The 13,832-nt window shown below is 50.9% G+C and overlaps 2 protein-coding genes across 2 annotated transcripts; one reads left to right on the top strand and one right to left on the bottom strand.

Annotated features, from left to right (window-relative positions):
• The first annotated feature begins 2,321 nt into the window (after window positions 1–2,321).
• On the top strand, window positions 2,322–3,123 carry LOC147980566 (uncharacterized). Its single transcript, XM_087516916.1, has 2 exons — window positions 2,322–2,417; window positions 2,500–3,123. Exons 1-2 carry the CDS (start codon window positions 2,322–2,324, stop codon window positions 2,917–2,919), a joined length of 516 nt encoding a protein of 171 aa, XP_087373042.1. The 3' UTR covers window positions 2,920–3,123.
• Window positions 3,124–7,505: 4,382 nt separating this feature from the next.
• Window positions 7,506–9,716, bottom strand: LOC125545134 (uncharacterized). The gene is made up of 2 exons (XM_048709011.2): window positions 9,328–9,716; window positions 7,506–9,141 (listed from the first exon to the last, which is right to left on the bottom strand). The coding sequence occupies exon 2, from the start codon at window positions 9,099–9,101 to the stop codon at window positions 7,746–7,748; it is 1,356 nt and encodes a 451-aa protein (XP_048564968.1). The 5' UTR covers window positions 9,102–9,141; window positions 9,328–9,716; the 3' UTR covers window positions 7,506–7,745.
• Between the last annotated feature and the right edge of the window lie 4,116 nt (window positions 9,717–13,832).

Raw genomic sequence — 13,832 nt, 5'->3', positions numbered from 1 at the left:
CCTCTAGGGCATATTTCCAACACTCCATGGCGTGTTTCAGGTTACCACGGGGTCTTTGCGAGAATATTACGTCCATAATCCGCCAGTTCTGGTGGGGAAGCAAAGCAGGGAAGCGCAAGCCCAGCTGGGTTGCATGGGATATCATGGTGCGGCCGAAATATCTTGGGGGGCTCGGGTTCAGGGATATGGAAATTTTTAATCTTGCCTTACTGGCAAGACAGGCGTGGAGGCTGCTGAGCGATCCAACATCACTAAGTGCACGTATCTTAAAGGCTGCATATTACCCAGATGGCACGATCCTTGAGGCTGAATTAGGGAGCCGACCATCGCAGATTTGGCGCGCAATTTTGGATGGACGAGATGTCATGCGGCAGGGCATACTAAGGAGAATTGGCAATGGCACTTCAACGGAGATATGGAGACATAACTGGCTCCCTCGCAAAGGTATGCTCAGGCCGATTACCTCTTTGGTGATGAACCCTCCTATAATGGTTTCTGAGCTAATCAATACAGCAACAGCATCGTGGAACGAGGAGTTCATCCGCCAGGTGTTCTTACCAATAGATGCGGAGGTTATCCTTTCCATCCCGCTATGCACAAGATCTATTGATGATTTTTGGGCATGGAGTGCGGAGACGAGGGGGATGTTTTCAGTAAAGTCGGCGTACAGAATGATTTTGCATACAAAAATCACGAGAGAAAACTGGTTATATGAGGTGGAGGGCTCGTCAACAGAGGAGCAACAAGCAAGTGAATGGACGAAGCTCTGGAAGATAGAGGTTCCATCCAAAATCAAGATGTTCTTGTGGCGTTTTGCGAGATGCTCCACACCCACGGCGGATCTCCTTCAGCATCGAAATATGGCCACATCTGGGCATGTAAATTGTGCGGGGCTGCCGACTCTTGGAGACACGCACTCTTAAACTGTTCTATGGCCAGAAGTGTTTGGGCCTTGGCGGAGGAGGATATGGTGGAAAAAATGATCCAGTGTGATAGTGACAACGCCAAAGACTGGTTTTTCAAGATGATAGACACGCTGTCTTATGAACAGCTAATTCAAATGTCAATCACTCTTTGGGCCGTGTGGGGAGCAAGGAGGAAAGCAGTTTATGAAGATATCTTCCGGAGTCCCATGTCGACTCATCTTCTTATCCAGTCTTATTGGAATGACCTTCAAATCACAAGGAAACCGAATCTGCATCACATTCCATTGAGACAGCCCCGGCCGAGACAGTGGATACCGCCACAAGAGAACACAATGAAGCTCAACGTTGATGCTGCGGTGGCACCACAGAGGGGAATAGGAGCAGTGGGTGCAGTTTGCAGAGATAGGGGCGGCAGTTTCCAGGATGCCTCGGTGATAGTTTTCAGAGGTATAATCGACCCAACTACGCTGGAGGCGCTAGCGGTGAGGGAAGCGTTGGCACTGGCGGAAGATTTGAACGTTTCTGCTATACAGGTGGCCTCAGACTGTTCGGTGGCGATAGATGATATCAAGAGAAATAGTGAAGCAGAATATGAAGCAATTGTGCTAGAGATTAGGGAGTATGCTAAGTCTTTTGTTCTATGTAATTTTGTTCATGAGTTTAGGAGCTCGAATTTCGAAACTCACAATCTAGCGAGACATGCACTTCGACGGAGACTTGGCCGCCATGTTTGGTTAGGCCACCCTGGGGACCTCCATTTCGTCCCTGTAATCATGGTGACGTCTTAATAAAGTTTCACTGATTGCCTAAAAAAAATGTATTCACTGCCTTTACGTTTTGGCTCTCGTCAACCACGCACACATATTTAGTCCGACAGGAGCGGGGCTAGAAGGCCACATTGTCTCCGGGCCAACTCGTCGGCCGAACGACCTTCCCTGGCGCCGCGGCCGCCTCCTCCACGTCCGTCCTACTTGCTTATTTGCCCAGGGTTAAAGGATTGATATTGCCCTGCGGGTTCGTTCTTCTGCCCGATGTCCAATTGGGCTTCGGGTGTTTCTTTAGCATGCCGGAGTAGCTCTGAAGAGTTCATCGTTTTTGTGTTAGTTTCAGAAAAGAAAAAGAAAAATCACCACTGGTCGCTGGCGGAAAGGGAGGGAGGGTCAGGTTGGGCCCTGGCCCAGTCCATATTTTGGTATATGTTCCGAAAACAACAGTATATATCGATCCTGACCCTGACCCTCCCTCCCCCACGACCCCCTCCTCCTCCCGATCCGATCGTTCCCGCCCATCGCCGCCGCCTCCCGATCAGTACGTGGCGATGGAGCTGCTAACGCTTGAGTTTGTAATCAACTGAAAACGGTCCAATTTATAATTCTGGCTATGCAGGTTGCGACGATGGGGCTGTTAACGCGTGAGTGTGTGAATGAACTGAGGACAGCCCACGACCGCGTTGCTGGAGGGTTGGATAATCTTGAACGGTTTCTGCAAACAGTACGTCTTACATATATGGAGTACATCTCACAGATAGAGGTCCGGCTTTTGCACCCTATGCTTAGTTTGTTTCTTGTTTCAGATTAACAAGCTCGTGGAACAATCTCGAATGGCTTCAGAGTTGATCACCGCGGCCGAAAACACAGTTAGGGAACACACCAGTCAGAAAGAGCAGCTTCAGCAGAAGATGCAAGACGAAGCTGTCCTGAAGGAGCAGCTGCAGAAGATGATAGAGGAGAAAGCTGCCTTGAAGGAGCAGATGCAGACTCAGATGCAAGAGATTGCGTCGTTGAAGGAGCAGATACATAAGGACCAAGAAAATGCCATCTTGAAGGATCAAGTAAAATCTTTGAAGGAGGAGATGCAGAAGAAGGACCAAGTAAAATCTTTGAAGGAGCAGATGCAGAAGCACCAAGAAAATGCCATCTTGAAGGAAAGTAAAAAAACAACCTTTTTTAAGAGAAAAATGCCATCAAGAAAATGCAAGAAAATGCCATCTTGAATGAGCTGAGGTGTTTAACCAGTAACAATGATGGCCCAATAATGTAATTTGAGCCCATAAAATAATTTTCAAGTATACTTTCAATAGGTGTCATGGTTTCAAAGATGATGGTGAGCTCTTGAACATGGCTTTCAAGAAATTGCCCTCGCTAAGTATATAGGCAATTTAGAAAAAAACAGTTCTTTCAATTTTTAGTGCATACGACCGATGCATCAAAGCATCATTCTCATCCTTATTTCCAAATGACATCCACGGCTGTATGCTTCTGCATGTTTTGGTACTGAATCAAACGTGAAGGCTTGATTCTAAGCATGCAAACGGTTCGATCTATATTTTCAAGATAAATCTCACCCAGACAGAGATGTTCATTCTTTAGTGCTGCCAAGTGAACAGGGGAGAGGTCTAGCGAGACGTTCAAAAAAAAAAGGTCTAGCGAGAGGATCAGGCGATGATGTGAAAAAAAAACTCCTGGCATTGTTAAATAAGTAACTCACCATACTAAAGAAAACACATTTTCCAGAGAAAGATATGTTTAGTGTGTTTGTTCATTTATTTCGGTCTATCTGTAGTCCATATTAAAATATGCAAAACATGTTACATTTGTGGATGAAGGAGCATTCGAGAATTATGAAGCGAAACAATACACATTAAAATGAAATACGATATGACACAAAACGACCAACAAAAAATACATTACATCGAAAATTACATTGTCCTTCCTTCCACTATACGTCGTCCACCGGAACTTGAGAATAAACTTAACTGACATCAGGAGAAAGAGACACCTGCAAACGCCTCGTTATATTAGGATTTGAAGACCTCAATAATCACTGGCGGCAGAAACAAGATGTAGCAACTGTTGAAGAAATATCAGTTAGGGCACTACCCAATGCAGCGCAGGCTTGCAATACTTCAACATCTGTCTAGAATGTTGGAGAAACCGGGCCGTGCCACAAAACAACTAGAAAGAATATGCAAGCCAGTTGCTCCGACTGAAGAGAGCCAGTATATTTGACAACATCCACTTGCATATGCCTCTCGTAGGCGTCGATCCTATTCCAACGTGGCATCGCAAACACCACCTCGCCGAAGGAAAATAAGAACCTACTAGACCTACCAAAATTGAAAGGGGTGGATTTCCACTCCTCTAATTGTCGATAAACCGTCGAGCGAAAGAGATGAGTGGGGCTGAGACAGCGATGTTGAGGAGACCTTGATGACAGTTCGGGTTGAGGAATGAGTGTTGCAAAAGGGAAAACAAACTTTGTAGGTTTCGTTAGAGAAATTTGCAACGACCATATGCACGCCGACACGACGAGGAAAGAAGAAACCATGAGGCGCGCGCACAGAGAGAGAGATGGTACCGTTAAAAATCCTCTGTAACTAAATATGAGATGAACTACAAAAACCGGAAATCCAATTCGGCTGTTGGGAGCATATGCTCCTGCCTGTCAAAAATGTTTTTTTGCAAATGTCAAATTTTTAAAAAGATAAATGTGTCCGTTGTCACACCAAAATGCTACCTGCAAGTTTTTTGAAGGAAAGCTTAAGTATTTTGATAAATGAAAAAAAATAAAGTCGAACGACAAATGTTACCTTCAAATGTTACACTTATTTTTGTCTTTTTCACCGACGAAGCACCATCATCCCGTTTCGCATGAAAATTGTCAAGCACGCTTGTTACCTAACAAGAACATCTAAAAAATCAGAATTTTAAAATTTTATTTGCTATTTATTTTGAATTTATTGTTCATTAGGGAGCATTTGCACCCCAGAGCCAAAGATGTCTTATATTTAGTTACAAAGATAGTAGACTATTATATATTTAGTTACAAAAGCAGTCGAACGCTTTTATATTTCTTTACAGAGGGGGTATTATGTAGGGCCAGTTCTTCGGGCAACTTAAGAAATAAGTCGCCTCCTCCCCAGCTGTGTCTCTTATTCACTGAGGCTTCTAAACTAGTGATGGATAACTAATTTAGAAGTCTCAACGAATTTAGAGGACGGCTTATTTTTTAGGGAAAAGCTTACCTTCAACCGGCGGATCGCGCAGTCCGTCCGTCAGATCGTCAGCTGATCAGACGGCCGAGAGCAACCCCACTCCCACCTCTGTGTACACACCATTTCTGCAACTGAGCAATTGTTTCAGAAAGGAGAATTTGCAACTTCCTGGCCCTTTTTTGCAGCGGCGGTGACTTGCGGCTGGAGGGCTATGGAGGCGAGGAATCTCGTCGGATCCGACGAGGATGGGGCGCGGGCAGGAGGCAGGGACGTCCGGGAGCCGCGAGGGGTGGCGACACATGCGGCTAGGAAGGCGACGATGGCAAGGATTCCAGCCGGATCTTGTCGGATTCGACGAGGATGAGCCGCGGGTCGGAGGTGGGGACGCCCGGGAGCGGCGGGGGCTCGTCTCGTCGAGGTCCGATGGGGTTGACGGCGAGCATCATAGCAAGGACCTGCAACGGCAGCGGCTCACGGTGCTCCTTCAGCAGAGCATGTTTTCTGAACAAAGCTGTGTTTCTGAAACAATGCTCTTATTGCAAAGAGGAACCATATACAGAGATACTTTTGACAACGTCATCAATGTTTGTGAAACAAAGCTCTTTTTGCAATCGTCACTGATGTTCCTGAAACCAAGCTCTTTGTTGCAATAGTCACTGTTGTTTCTGAAACAACACTCTTGTTGCGAAATGAGATAGTATGTTGAGCATCTTATATCGGACGGCTCGCGAGACGGTGGATCTTTTAAAAAGAACCGCCGGCCGACGCATAGCACTTCCCTATTTTTTAAGCTGAAGAGAGACAATTTATTTTTAAAGCCGCCCAAAAGAATTAGCCCTTATTGCTCTAAAACGTTCTGCATTTGTTCATAGAGGGAGTACCTAAAAGGGGATAATTTGTAATCTCCACACCGTGTATAGAGACAAATCTCATATAACTTTTCAAGTTTGATTTTTTTTTGAAGGTCACCAGGGAGGGAGAGAACTCCCCCACCTGAATTGTATTCAAATTGCCTATAAGGCTTCGCAGCCTTTTGCGGGATGGGTTCAAGCGAACCGGAATTACAGGGGGGCACAGGAGAAGAAGAGATAAAGCGAAAACAGCACACGCCACAACAAATAGACAGGGGAGAACAAAGAGGGAAAACACGCCCCGACACAGCACAGAGCACCACCAGTGAGATCGGACGGCATTGGCCAGCCGAGACCAAGCCAAGGCACTGCACCATCGACGCAATCGGAGGCATCACGCAACCAAGACTGCACAACGCCACGACACCACCTGCGTCGGGGGTGCATTCGAACGGTCACGCGAGGATGAGACGACGCCACGGCGCCTGTGTACCGCAGGCAAAGTCGGCATCGCCAAGCAGACAAACCCATGACACTGTACCGTCGACGCACTCGAAGGCAGCACGCAACCAAGACTGCACAACGCCACGACACCACCTGCGTCGGGGGTGCAATTGAACAATCACGAGGGGCCGAGATGACGCCACGACACCTGTGTGCCACCGGCGAAGTCGCTTGACATCGCCAAGCAGAGACGCACCAAAAAGCGCAGGAGCAAGAACACAAGAAGAACACCGCCAAAGAGGGGCTCCAACCACCGTCGACCCCAAACCGGCCGCACCACCACCACCATCAGCCACCCACCACCGCCAACCAACCACATAAGCCGTCGGTTACCACCCACAGTCAATGTCTCCAAGACGACGCCTCCAAGGAGGTAGCGACGTACACGACGCCGTCGTCGCCCGATCCAGCAAACCAGATCATGGACTTTCGCCCGGAGACCCCAGACTCGAGGGATTTGGGTGAATTGGACTCCTCAGGAACGCGCCTACAGGGAGGAGAACGACACCAAAAAGCATCGCGCGTCACCGGCATCGACCGAGGTCTCTGCAAGGTTTTCACCCGGAGCCAAACACGAACGCCTCGCCTCAAAATCCGAAGACCGGGTCACCTCTGGCCGCCGCAGCAGGCCCTGGGAGGGGAGAGGAGCACCCCCACTGCGCCACGAGAAGAGGGGCCGCAAGAGCCGCTGCCATGAAGCCTGGGACCCCCTCCACCTCCACCCTCACATGAGCTGGACCAGCCGGAGCCGGCAGCAGGCACCATCGGCGCAGAAGCGCAGGATGGCGGGAGGGAGGCCGTAGGACGCGGTCGCTCGCCCAGATCTGGAGCCACGCAAACCCACCAAATCTGGGCCAGATGTACGCGCGCCCGCACCAACCCAGGGCGAGCCCGGCTCCACCGCACGGGCCGCCCAGCAGCCAACACCGGCAAACCCCGAGCCGCCGCAACTCGAGAGCCCGCCTAGCCGGACAACCGCCGCGCACCACCGCGAGATCCAGCAGCCGCCAGCCGCCAGGAGCTCCCCGCGCGGATAAAAAGGGTTGGTCCCGCCGCCGCCAGCTGCCAGCGGGCTTTGCCCAGTGACGTGTGCCGGCGGCGGCGAGGGAGGAGCGGGAGGAGGGGGTGGGCTTCGGCGGCGGGGGTCGGGGGTCCGCCCGAGTCGCCTCCAGAGGAGACGACGCGGGGGCGAGTGCGCGCCTCCTAGGACCTGGTGTTGGTTTGGTGCAATGCAATGGAACCCCCCAGTTTGATTTAGTAGTATGTACACTAAAATAGCAGTATTTTGATGAATCAAATAACTATTCATCCTGGCTTCCAAAAAAGAAGAGAGAAAAACTACTCATCCTCCTCATCGCCCCAAAAGAATCAGATCTCTTACACAATAACAAAAAAATGAAGAATGGTTGTAAATATCCACAATTCAATTGCATCTTTACGCGCCAGGAGAAGCGGAAGGCAAATGTTTGCTCAGCTGTCCTCGTCGTCGTACCGACGGCTCCGGAGAACCGAGCTCACCGAGCTGTAGCCGAGCACGTGGTGGAGTAGCCCATGGTCGGGGCCCTGCCGTAGCTGCTCGCCGCTCAAACGGCTCCTCGCAGTTGCACGCGTGTTCTGCTCCTCCGCGTCGTCGGCGCCAAAACCAGCTGGCTGCGGCGCGGAGAATATCTTCCTCGGCCGGTCCGTCGTCGAGCCGCCGCCCCTCGCCGGCAGCGTCACCTCGAGCATTTCGTCGCAGCCGCCGCACTGCAGCCTGGCGAATTTGTCTACAGATAGGCCGGCCGGTAGCAGCAGTATCTCCTCGCACTTGTCGCAGAGGACGAACGGCGTGCCGCCCATGACCGGGCGGCAGATTAGGTGCCTCGCCGACGCCCCGCGCCGGCTGCTCGATGCCGATGCCGGTTCCGACACCGGTGCCAATGCCGACGCCGACGCAGACATCCACGAAGACAATGACGACGAGGTGTTGGGCTTGCGAAGGCGCCGGCCGCTGTCGGTGGCCGGCAATGCCTGGGCGAGCTGCGACTCGAGGCGGCGCAGGATGCGGGAGTCGCGCCGCGTGACTTTCTGAGGGGCGCTGTTGCTGCCAGGCGCGCTCTTGGGAGGCACACCAGGAGCGAGCCGGGGCGCGTCGACTCTGAGCGGCTCCTCGACGGCCACGATGAGCTTCCGGAGGTTCTCGAGAGCGTGCAGGAGGTTCTGCTGGAACCCCGGGTCAGCCAGCGGCGATCTCGAGGCCACACCAGCGGCCGGTCCATCCCCCACCATGCCCATCGCCGCCTCGAGTTCCTGCGAGTTGAGCGGCGACGCCAGGCGGCCGTAGGACGAGGCCGACCTCGTCCGCGGCACGTCGAACTCGCCGCCTCCGTCCTTGGGCGCGTCGAGGTCAGCGCTCGCCGGCCGCCTGGTCCTCCGGGACGCCGGCCGGAGCTCGCTCACGCGGCTGTGGAGCGGCGACCCGCTTCGCCGAACCTGATCCGCTTCGTCGTGCCGGCCCAGATCGCCGCTCCTTGGACCGGTCCTGATCGCGCTGTAGGGCCGGTACGCGGACGAGGAGGACGCGACCCCGTTGTCCCGGCTGCCCGGCTCGAGGTCTCCGCCATTGGGCGGATCCGTCTCGTCGGAGTAGGTGGACATGGTGTCGAAGGAGAGGATCTCGAGCTGCGCCAGCGAGTACTCGGTGTCGTCCGTGGGCTCCGGGTTCTTGCCTCGGATGGGCGTGCGGCACTTGCTGCAGTAGTAGATGACGGCCTGCGGGTCCTGGTAGATCATGGCGCGGCAGTAGGGGCACCGCCCGAACCGCCGCTTCACCTGCTCGCTCTCCATGGCCCCCGTCGTCTCCGGCCTCCTCTTCTCACGACACGAGCTGCAGGAAACGAGTTGGGTTAGCAATCATAGCATCTGGCATGTCGAATCAGTGGGCAGCTAGGGTTGGAGAGACCACCATCCCCCATATGCATCGAGATTTCTACATGATCGCGTCCTCTGTTATCCAACCTACCCTAGTCGGCAAGAATTCATGAGCAGGACCAAGAACTGATGGAGGGTTTACCTCGATCGATGCCGGTCAAATTCTCAGTCTCAGATTCCTCGTCTCTTCGTCCACCGCTCGCTGATCATTCGCAGCCCGATCTCCCACGGGCGCAGAGCGAAGAAGATAAAATAGCTCTGCGTATTTTCTTTTCTGCAACGCGGATCCCAAAGCAAGCAAGCAACCAGTAGGAGCAGGACGACCGGGCGAGGAAGCGAAGCAGCAGAAAAGTCTCCCTCCAGCTCCCGTGACAGCGAGCGCGGAAGCAGCCAGCGGGGAGAAGAGATGTGAGGATGACAATTCTCGACGAGGCCAAATAAGAGGAAGGCCACGCCACACGTTTAGGAAGGGGCCGGAGCCGGAGGCGGAGCGCGGATCGCTGCTTCCAAACCCCCGCGTTGACGGGCGCGTTAGAGCAACGAGTGAATTCATTCGGTAGGTGCACTGGCGTTGAAAGCGAAGAATAGGGGACCTGGTCCTGCCTGCGAGCGCTCCCCCCTCTCCCTGAAGAATTCAGAAGGCGACTTTCCCACTGCCAAGTGCTACTTGGATCCTGGGAGTGGTACAGACCAGGGCATCTAACCACGTGCATCAAACCACCCATAAATGTCCGGACACTTTAAGCCCTTCAACGCCCGTATGTATGTTTGAATTCTTGCGAATTACTAGAAGCAAATTTGAACGCTAGAAACAAATCTTGAGGAGGTTTGCGGCACGTCGGACTCCGACACCCCCGCCCGCACAAAAAACTCACCCGGAGTCCCGCTTTTCTCACTCCATTCCTCCGTCCTTGTTGTATACCGGCGTGATCCGAGACAGCCGTCACCGCTGTACTACCCCTCCGCCACCAAGGCCTTACTGGACCTCCGTCTCTCCACCCGGGTGCAAGCCGAGTTGCCTACACCTCCCTTCCACCCTTGGTCCGGCCGTCGCGCAGGTACCTCCGCACTTGCACATTGCCGACCATGTCGCAAACCACGCTCGACACTGCCAAATGCCATAGCCAAATTTATTGACTTTTTTGCTGTTTACTTTGAAGCAAACACTATGAATTTGGCCTCGGAATACTTCTACGCCAAGTTCATGGATTCATCATCTTCAGAGGAGGATGAACATGAGGATGAAACGACGATGAAGCACACAGTTACCTATGATGCCCAACGTGTGGAGGAGCGTGTTCTCAATTTCAAGGGATCAATCAAGGGGCATTGAGTGTTGAATCGAAAGTTGGCGCATGAGCATATGATGTTGATGGTTGACTACTTTGTCCCCGATGCGCAATTCGAGTCCTTTTTCTGTTGTTGGTTCTGGATGAGCCGAACTGTGTTCAATCGCCTCTACAATGGTGTTCGGCATATGATGACTTTTTTTTATCCTGAAGAAGCATGTCATTGGAAAAATTGTATTTTTTTTTGGTTACTAGAAGGTAACGGCTGCCTTGAGGATGCTTGCCTAAGGCACGATCGTCGATTCGTGGGATGAATACCTCTGGATGTCTGAAACCGCATGTCCCGAAGCCATGGTGGTTTGCTACTGCGGTGGTCAAGGTGTTTGGAGCAGAGTACTTGTAAGAACCAAGACACCGCATGACTCATGGTACTATCGGAAGCAAGAAGGTGGCCAGGTATGGCCGAACCCCCAAATTCCATGCACTAGCAAGCAATGGACAAGAAGGAGCGAGAAAGGATGTCGAGAGGGCACTTAGAGTGCTCCAAATCTGTTTTGCAGTTGTCCGGGGACTTACAAACACATGGGATTCAGAGACATTATGGGAGGTGATGACAACTTGTGTGATCATGCACAGCATGATTGTGGAGAATGAGGGTGAGGAGTATGCCATGGTTTGAAATTTGAGCAAATGGGTGATCCTATCAAACTTCCCGAGTAGAATTCAGCGACGTTCGAGAAATTTATCTAAATGCATCAAGATTCATAATCAAGCAACTCACGAGTAACTTCAGAATGATCTGATTGAGCATTTGTGGACGATTCGAGGAAGGGACTAAAAAATATGTTCGAACAAGTCGAGTTCAAATTTTAACTATTTTATTGCAAAATTCCAAGTTTGAATTATTGTTGCATTGGAATATTTGCTCAGTATTAATATGACGAAGGTTATCTTACTTATTTTAAGTGTTTCGAATACAGGATAAAAAGACAAAAATTTACTGTATAGTGTTGGATGGCCACCGTCATCTGTTGTTCGTGGATATATCTAGATGTGTCTTTAGACATTTAGGTTGTATGTTTTGATGGATATTAGAGATACCTTTTTTCGAGAGAAATTTTCAATATATTTATCAATCATGATATTAGAGATATCCTTACAAACGCTTTGTGCAGAATGTCTCTCCCAACTGTTGATACTCTAATTGATTCAAGCTAATTACTACTCCCTCTGTCCCATAATAATAGAGCATTTTATCCCAGTCTGGCAGCATGGCTTCATTCAAAGGTCGGGCAGGCTTATTCTCGTCAAGACGGTGATCGCAGCCAGACCGGTTCATCAGCTCCTGGTGCTTGACTCCCCGCTTGGGTTTTGGAGGACATTAACAAATGGATGTGATCCTTCTTTTGGGCTGGTAAGGATAAGAGTCATGGAAGGCAATGCCTCGTCGCTTGGGAGACGGTATGTAGGCCGATGAGCTTTGGTGGTCTGGGAGTGAAGAATTTGGCAGTGCAAGCACTAGCACTCCGTGTGCATTGGGAATGGCTTAGGAGAACGGACCCGAACATGCCATGGCAAGGCCTTCATCTGATGGTTGATGAGCAAGCGCGCGCAGTCTTTGATAGCCTGGTCAAGATCACCGTTGGAGAGGGATCGAAAGTCCTCTTTTGGAAAGATCGTTGGATCCACGGAGTTGCGGTGAAGGACATTGCCCCGATGCTCCTTCAACTAGTCAGCACAAGAGATAAAAACAGGAGAACGGTGTGTGAAGCGCTCCTCGACAACGCCTGGGTGAACGATGTCCATGGTGAGCTCTCGTTCATGGCCCTGCGATGCATCACGCAAATACACAGCCAACTCCACTTACAAGAGACCTTGCATCAGATACACCCATTCCCCGACGGCCGGCTGCATTTGGCGAAGCTGGGCACCGCTCAAATGCAAGCTCTTCATGTGGTTGGCCTGTCAGTACCGGTTGTGGACTTCCGACCGTCGCGCTCGGCATGGCCTTCAAGATGCCCCATCCCCTTGCTACACTTTCCTTCAGGAGGAGGACAATGCGGACCACATCCTCACACAGTGTGTCTATGCTCGTGAGGTGTGGCACTCCTGTTTCAGTTCATGGAGCATCACCATACACACGCCAGACGCAAACGTTACGTTCTTGCAATGGTGGCTTGACCAAAAGAGACGATTCACATGGAGGACCAAGAGAAGCGTGGACTCAATCACGTGGGCACTTTGGAAGCAACGCAATGCACGAGTCTTCAACAATAGGTCGAGACATAGATCACCCCTGCAGCTTAGAGATGAAATTCAAGATGAGATTTGAGGATTGGAAGAAGGCCGGTCTCGGGGGTGTCAGAGCTTTAGATCCTTTTACGAGAGAGTAGTCTACGAACTCTAGGGTTTAGGAGTGGTGTGTGTTCCCCGACGACTTGTTCGCATCTCGTTCGGGCTTTTGTATATAAACTTTTGCCTTCTATAAAAATACGGTTGCCATTGGCGTATTTTAAAAAAAACTTAGCTTGAGCTGTTGAAAGGATGACCAGGATTAGCCCTTTCTGGCGTTATTTTACTATATTACGTGTAAGCTCTGGAGCATTTCGGGGTGTCCACCCGTACTTGTTCGCAGCTATGCATTGACATCAAAGGGAGGACCAGGACCAGGATCATGATCAGGCGGCCGTCCGCGTTAATTAATCCACTAACCAGCGTCGTGAAAAAAGTCAGGCTCGTGTGAGGGTGGAGGCCGCGTCATAAATGCTCTACGCGCTCCCACGGTTCGGACGCGCTCTCTGCTCTAAACTTCCCTACCTACTTGTGGAAACTGAAAATGTATGCATGGTTCATACGGACAAAGCAATGGCACTTCGTATAGTTTACTTGCACTTTCGGACGCGTTCCCACCTGAATATTCGTCCAAAGAGTAAAGTCTGCTACAATATTGGCTAAGGAACTTTGATGTGTTCTTCTACTATGTTTGGGGTGCTTTATACTTCTGATGAACTTTTGTAGTAGATCTAAGTTTTTTTGTAAAATAAAAATAAAACATCAGAGCCACACTTTCCTAAGTCAATGACATGTGGGGTCCAACGGGCTAGCTCGGTTAAACTTGTCTAACTTGTGGTGGGAAAGTGTGGCAAGTTTAGTATGTCAACCGAACACGCCATCACTACTGCAGAAATGGCTACCAATGGCGGGCATGTCGAATCTCGGGTTCTGGCAAAACCCTCAAGGTTCGAACACTTGGGTGCGCACAAAGATCTTTCTCTACCAACTCACGCCCTTAACCTCGCCACGATCTCAAAGGCAAGCTCGACGAACTCGCAACACAAGAAACACAAGATTTATACTG

Source organism: Triticum urartu, chromosome 3A, assembly GCF_056163025.1.
Source record: "Triticum urartu cultivar PI428250 chromosome 3A, HENAU_Tu73, whole genome shotgun sequence".
Taxonomy (NCBI): Eukaryota; Viridiplantae; Streptophyta; class Magnoliopsida; order Poales; family Poaceae; genus Triticum; species Triticum urartu.
This window is presented reverse-complemented; position numbering and strand designations above follow the sequence as displayed.